Source organism: Pleuronectes platessa, chromosome 9, assembly GCF_947347685.1.
Source record: "Pleuronectes platessa chromosome 9, fPlePla1.1, whole genome shotgun sequence".
Classification (NCBI taxonomy): domain Eukaryota; kingdom Metazoa; phylum Chordata; class Actinopteri; order Pleuronectiformes; family Pleuronectidae; genus Pleuronectes; species Pleuronectes platessa.
The window spans coordinates 6194264-6201764 of NC_070634.1; the positions used below are offsets into that span (position 1 = coordinate 6194264).

General features: G+C 41.5%; 1 protein-coding gene across 1 annotated transcript; it reads left to right on the forward strand.

The window, feature by feature from the left end:
• The first annotated feature begins 1435 nt into the window (after positions 1-1435).
• gpr17 (G protein-coupled receptor 17) lies at positions 1436-7405 on the forward strand. The gene is made up of 2 exons (XM_053429715.1): positions 1436-1622; positions 4073-7405. The coding sequence occupies exon 2, from the start codon at positions 4081-4083 to the stop codon at positions 5074-5076; it is 996 nt and encodes a 331-aa protein (XP_053285690.1). The 5' UTR covers positions 1436-1622; positions 4073-4080; the 3' UTR covers positions 5077-7405.
• The last annotated feature ends 96 nt before the right edge of the window (positions 7406-7501 follow it).

A 7501-nucleotide genomic window follows, 5' to 3' on the forward strand; every position in this document is an offset into this window, starting at 1 on the left:
GTAGAAACCGGCTCTACTTTGTCACTAATATCAGGTTTCTTATGTCATCTTTACTATTTTATCCACTTTTCACTCATTCTTTGGTTACTAGGGGAAAATAATTAAAATTATTAAACTTGATTAAGTTGCTTAAAGCCCACCGGATCTATTGTGTGATTTTCACCTATCGTCTGTACAAGTCACATATGTTGTATAATGATTAGGTTAACTTAACAAATTCTCACCCTGGAACATGGTCACAGTCATAGCTCTGATTCAAAGAGGGACCCACTGTTAAAAACATTGCTCCATAGCACTGATGTAGTCAAAAACTCCTTATTGTACCTTTGAATAAGTAATCTGTAAATATCTACATTTTGCATTCATATGAAAATACATTCAGGGAGAAACTATCAAATAAGAGTTCCTCACTCTAAGTCTGTCGTGGAGTTAAACTGCCTAAAATGTTGTGCGCTGCTTATTTTCTATCAGGGTTTCTGCAGCGAACAGAAACACTCTGTTTTGTTTGAACCTTCACAGCAGTAAGAAGAATGATATATTTATGATAGTACTAACTTACACGAGGTACTGTTTTTGCTTCAGGGTAACAAGACACAAAGCAGACAGAGCTGAGTAGACGAACAAAAGAGGGGGCTGTCCCAATTAGCAGTTGGCAGTAGATTAACAGGGTATTGATGTCAAAGCTTCTCCACAGCCCTGCACGGATAGTGGCCTCATTCAAGTCTACAGAATTCTATTTGCATATCGATGATACAAAGAATAGAAAGCGCCCATGTATCTGACACACAGCTGTGGAGTCCTCGTATGAAAGAAATATTATCCCCTCTCAGCCAGTGGGTCTTCTCTCCACATCTGTCTGATGTCTGCGTGAGTGATTATTTTGGGCATTCCAATTCAGGATGCCCCCAGGAGGCAAGAGAGCAACAAGGGCCTCTGTTTCCTCCAAGCGTCCCCCCCCCCCCCCCCCCCCCCCTCCCTTCTCCTGTTTTTCACTTGCTCTCCCATAGGGCATGGGGCCCTCTTTAGAACTTTACTGACCATCGACAAAAGATAATCTCTGAGACTTTAGTCATAAAATTCTCAATTGACAACACAGTCTATCTACTATCTATCAGTTGCATAGTGGGGGTTCATGGTAAAGGCACTCGGAGCACCACTAGACCCTGTTTCCATGGAGTCATACCCGACGTCTCATTGCGACTGAGGCATGCCATTCTTCTCCCCGCTGCTAAAATGTGCCGCTTATTCTGACTCAGGCTATTGTGGAGCGCACAAGTGGCTCTCTGAGGAGAGGGGTATGGGGAAAGAAAGGGCGGGGTCAAGGTTCAAATGAAAGGCTCCCATCAGGACTCCCTCACTGTTATCAAATTTGTTGAGACACAAAAAGAGCTACAGTCTTATTCCCAAGAGCATCTTGAGGGAGAGAAAGGGAGGTTATAGGACAGCATTCTTTGTGGCAGGGCTTCAGTTCGTCCACAGCTCAGCAGACAAACTCCCAGGCTGCACTTACAACTGCTGTACAACTATTTGCTCCTGCGCTGATTGTTGTCCACTCTGATTTGCTCCTGAAGAGACCAATTTTTTTTCTCCTGCCTGAGGAAGTCGGGAGCTCTGGACCTCGGGTAAGTCTTTTATTGACCTAATATTTAGATAAAGCAACAGAGATTTTTTAAATGTTTGATAACTTTACAAAAAGTCCAGTACCACAATCAATCCCCTTCACTATTTCACTGAAAAAACGATTTTTAAATAGCACCAGGATCTTTGATAGCAGAACTGCCATACAGTAGTAGCAGGTATTTATCATGCAAATGTTTCCCTTTCATCATGTAAATCCTAAAACTCAGCTCAGAATTTTGACAGATTTTGCTGAAACGTGTTGAATATCTGTCATGGGCTTTTTAAGAATAGAAAGATGACTATCAGGTGGATTTGCATTAATCCAATTTCAAAATGTCACACTTACTGTATGCCGTGGTTTTACTGTGACAGGCTGGAACAAAAGAAAATTGAACACATTACATCTGCTGCAGGTTTGACACCACTAATCTCTGAAAAGGACCGGTGCCAGGATGCTCAGCCGCTTCTTGTTGCCGACACGTATCACATAAGAATGCCTGCACAGATCTGCTTACCCAGATCATTGTGATGAAGGCACATGTCAGGATTGTCTCTCTTCAGGATTATCGCCCTGGGTTCTGTATTTATGGAAGCTTTTACATTCTTTTGCACTGCTCCTCGTTTCTTATCCCCAGTGGGACTGCAGCTCTTTTCTAAGGAAGGACTGAATAGATGCCGAGTGCGCTGTGTCTGAGCCTGAGCTGGGAATCGCCCTTCGTTGTGGGTCTCACAGGATTCACAGCACACCCTCTGAAAAGAGCCATGCTGCTACATCTGACTGGTTCCTAATGGGCCAACAGTTTGGACACTGAGGCAGTGAAACAGAGATTTAGAGGAATCTGTTAAGGGGTACTGTAATGACCCAGCATCATTTCAACACATATCACTGTTGGTTTATTTATCTAGGAAGTATATTTGGGACGCTCCCTTCAGCCTTATGCGTGGGATGACGAGCTCATCCCTGTTACAGATGTTTAAATATTTCTCTTGGGTCTACTACAAATAGCCAAGTTAGTGTTGGATGAAGCCTTTCCTGAGATTCAATCATTTGAAGCGTTGCCATTATTGACATCCCACGGATGTATGTCGATGTTCGGGTCAAGCAGAAAAGGAAGAGATAAAACAAATAAGAAAGGGTGGACAGTTAGGTCTTGAACATACAGAGGGTGGATGGTCATTCCTCGGTCATTCTTAAGGTGTGTCCAAATAGTTGGAAGAAAAGACAATCTATTTTTCTAACAGTGTTGGAGATGTCTGTTTATTTGGGCGTTTCCACTGTATCTATAACTCTTAAAAGTAGAATACTGACAGAGTACCCTATAGATAGAGAGAGACTAGCTTTGTTTAGCCCTGACGTTAGATCATTGACTTTTCGGTAAATCTTTATAAAAAGAGTTTTAAGCCTGGAGCCAGGTCGACCAGGTACGAGATGAATTGCGAAAAAACTATGTATCCCAGATGACATTGCAAATTATCCCTTTCTAGTGACTTCCAGTGCACTTCTTCTTGGATATACAGTAGCCTCATACTGATTAGGACACACTTGTCTTCATCTAAAAAAAACGACGTCACTATTTCACCTAAGGATTATGGGTAGTGTTGTAGGTTTCCTTGACATGATCATGAATAAAACACATTTTTTGAGGGAGCTTTTCTGTCCAAGGTCGCCAATGTGCTGCTCATTGTGAGAACTGTTAGGTTTCTTTTTAATTAAAAAACAAGTTTTTGACCTTCTGTTTAAAGTGCTTTGAGATAATGTATATTATGATTTGGCACAATAATAATTGTTTCACAATCTTCTAATTATCTGATGTAATTCTACATCAGATAATTACAATATTCATGCCATTCTGTTGCACTCTGTACAATTTCTTGCAGGCTCCTGAGACTTTAGCAGACAACCTTGATTAAACAATTATTTTTGTCAAGTCAGACTTCAAGGTCAGATAACATGTTAAAAAAATAGTGTAGATGAAGTGACTTTGACTTCCTGGACTTATGTATGTAGAGAAAGTCAGAATAAGGTAGTTATCCGCTCACAGGGCTCGTCCACATTAGTCAGGAAAACTGCCATCCATTGTTACCTTGTGAGACTGGCACTGTGACAAACACTCCAAGCGTATAGAGTGTGTGTGTGTGTGTGTGTGTGTGTGTGTGTGTGTGTGTGTGTGTGTGTGTGTGTGTGTGTGTGTGTGTGTGTGTGTGTGTGTGTGTGTGTGTGTGTGTGTGTGTGTGTGTGTGTGTGTGTGTGTGTGTGTGTGTGTGTGTGAGTGAGAGAGAGTGTGTGTGAGAGTGTGTGTGGTTGACAGAGGTTGGCCTGCTATGGCTTCCTGTCACCGGGGTACTTTGCTGACAGAATACTAACAATTAAGTATTCTACAGATCAAAAGCACTTGTTTTGAAAAGTTCTACCTGAAAACTGTTTGTATAATACATTTTTATGTCTTCCCAGTCAACACTATGGAGTCAGCTATGTCCAATCATTCATTGGTCTGTGCTTCGGTGGAGACGACAGCTGAGAACACTTTATTTGGATGCTTCTACATCCTGATTTTCTTCCTGGCGCTGAACGGTAACAGCTTGGCCCTGTGGATCTTCTGTCATCAGCGTGGCGCTCCCTCTCCAGCTAATGTCTTCTTGATGCACCTGGCTGTGGCAGACTTGTCCTACGTGATCATCCTCCCACTGAGGGCCACCTACCACCTCACTGGGGGCCACTGGCCCTTTGGCGAGGTGCCCTGCAGAGTGGTTGGCTTTTTGTTTTACGTAAACATGTATGCGAGCCTGTACTTTCTGGCCTGTGTGGCTGCCGACCGCTACCTGGCTGTGGTCCATGCTGTGAGGTCACTGAAGGTTCGTCGTGCTCGTTACGCTCACATCATCAGCTTCTCTCTCTGGGCCCTGGTCACTGTCTCCATGTTGCCATTGCTCGTCACCCACCAGACTCGAGAGGTGGATGGTGTGACGGTGTGTCAGCAGCTGTACAGAGAGAATGCTTCTCGTAAGGCGCTCATCTCACTGGCTGTGGCCTTCACCCCACCTTTCTTCGTCATCCTGTCCTGCTACCTGCTCATCATTCACAGCCTGCACCAGGGCTCCAGGTTAGAGCCAGCTATCAAGCTGAGGGCCCTGCGGACCATCAGTCTGGTAATCCTCATCTATGTGGTCTGTTTCCTGCCTTATCATGTGAGCAGGGCCACCTTCATCCTGGGGTACGGACACGTTGACACGTCCTGTCAGACACGCAGGGGCCTGATGTTGGCCAACCGCCTCACCTCGTGCCTCACGTGTCTGAACGGTGCTATGGACCCACTGGTGTACGTGTTTGGGGCCAAGAAGTTCCGCGGGACTCTAAAACAAATGTTTTGCAAAGACAGGTCAGGAGTGTCAGGAGCCACCAGTGGAGATTTAAAAGGAACACATGAGAGCTCTGTGAGCGCCAAGTCAGAGTTCTGAGGGATTTGATCCGGAGCACTGTGTGGACTCAATGCTTTTCCAACACAACCAAAATTGGACTGACTGTTGCCTTTGCCTAAAAGAAGGCTGCGGCTTATTCTGAAATGAAGTTGATGTAACACAGTTGCCTCTATAGCCTGAATTTAAAGCCCTGTTCCAGTGTCCACCCTGTGCCCATTTTACAGAACCATTACAAATTTTATCTGAAGTGATCTGTGTGAATGCAGGAAGGGGGAGAAGTCATCACAATATGTGGATTGAGACAGAGATTTGTGAAATCTATTTAAACATAACAAGTCATAGTCATTGGCCAGTAGAGTGTTTATCATATTTTATATTCAAAGATCCCATTTTGTGGAATGTGGGAATCCCGTGTTTTACTACACTATAAGACAAATAAGTGCAAACAAGGTGTTTATACTGTGTGAATACTGTTTGTTTATACTTGGTATTTGTTCCAGCTCATTCTGTGTTTTGTTGTGCCTCCAAAATCCCACTCTTATTTCTGTTTGATTGTTGAAAAGTATAAGTCATATGATGTGACAGCCCTGAAACTTCATGCATCATAGTCTGTGAGTATGAAGCTGGTTGCTGGAAATCGGCTTAAACATCATTCGGCTGATTCTGCTTTTGCTACCCGGCGCTGTCATCCATCAACAGAGAAGTTAGTCCAAAATATAAAGCCAAAGTTTATCCCAGATAGGAGGAAAAGAAAGTAATACTATACTAAGATACTAAGTATGTACATAGTAAACTTTTACTGCATTTTTCAAGTTTTTAATCCACTACACATACACATTAATGTTTCTTATCTTTAGTGTTTTTCAGTCAGTCCAACATTTTAGTCAAGCTGTAATTATCTCCCAACTTTTATATAGATTGTCCTTAAAAGACATCCATGATGTATTAGAGGATTATCACCAGTGCTTGATTTGGGACCCAGAAAAAAGTTAAGTACCAGATAGCCAATGTTAGCTTGATAATGTTCCAAACTATGACACCGCACATTGTAAACATTGTACGTGATAAACATAAGATTGTTAGTTTTAGTGTTTCCCATTAATAACCTAGACAGTGGTGACCCGCTATATTCTTATTAATCCTCCCACAGTTTCATAATGAACCCAAAATATATTTCAATTGTCATAATAATACAAGAGATCTCATACTTTGTGTTTTACTCCATTGTTGTATTGTATAGCTGCAGAACTAGTACAGCACTATTTGCCATGTGCTCAAGCTATCAGTCATTATGTATTTACCATACATACTGTCAGACTTTCAGCTGCAGTTGTGGCGTACACTTAATTACTCAATTACATACTTATATTTCGTTCTTTAGTCTGTTCACCTGTGACCTTTGTTCGTGTGCGTGAGCAACCCTGTTTCCGTCAAGGATTTATTAGTTCTGTACGAAACCCAGGTAGGGTAATAATATTGGTATTAAAATTAGGTGTGGTCGGGTGTATTACAATCTCAAGGCCATTGGACACAACATAAACAGGGAGTCAAAGTTATTTAAAGGGTGCATCATTAAGATGGTAATGTACGACCAGGTACATATACTCTTCTTGTGACACACTTTCACTTTTTATTCAAGTAGATCTCTTTTCTCCGAAGCACTCGCTCTTCCTATCTGGCAAAAGTGCTGTTATAGTAAAAATCCACTGAGATGTAAGTGCACCAAGCTTCTAAAGGCCATGGGAGATGTCACTCTCATTGGTTTATTGCATGTTATGCCTCCAACAAACCCATGATTATTTTATTAAAAGAGTGAAAACCTTTTATAAACCATGGTTTTATGGTGCAGCAGCCTCTATTCCACTGTTAAACTAGCAAAAGTGGATTTGGAATGAAGACATTTGTGTCATTAGCAACCAACACTATGCGCTTATAACAATAGAGCCCTTAGTCTTGTTTAAATATAAGTATTTTAAAATCAAATTACAAATGTATGTATATATATATATATTTTCCATTGTTGTTTACATTGCTGGAAGACCCCAGTGACATGTTAACCTTGTTCTGCTTGACAAATCTTGATTGTACATATATTCTCCATTATCCTGCTTCCTAACTCTTATATGAAATATGGTCTTGCCCTTGTTATACTGTGATATCATAATGTTGCATGACAAATAATACTCCCTATTTTACTGTGAGTCAGTTTATTCATCATCTGCAAAAAAAATTGAGACAGAAATATAATTCATGCAATGTCATTGCTATTACAAAATCATGCCGCAGAAGAAAAGCTACCGTGCAACTCTCACTGCAGGAGTGATCCACAAGTTTACTTCTATGACCAGTACTGACTCATTTTCTTTTTTTGTATCAATAATGTGTTTTTCAATGCTGTAATATGCTGCAATGTTTTTATAAAGTGCTTTTACATAAAAAATTATGCGAACTCCACCCAACAGCT

Bases quoted from the DNA above. Each gene is read 5' to 3' on its own strand.
- gpr17 (XM_053429715.1), top strand. From the start codon at position 4,081: ATGGAGTCAGCTATGTCCAATCATTCATTGGTCTGTGCTTCGGTGGAG.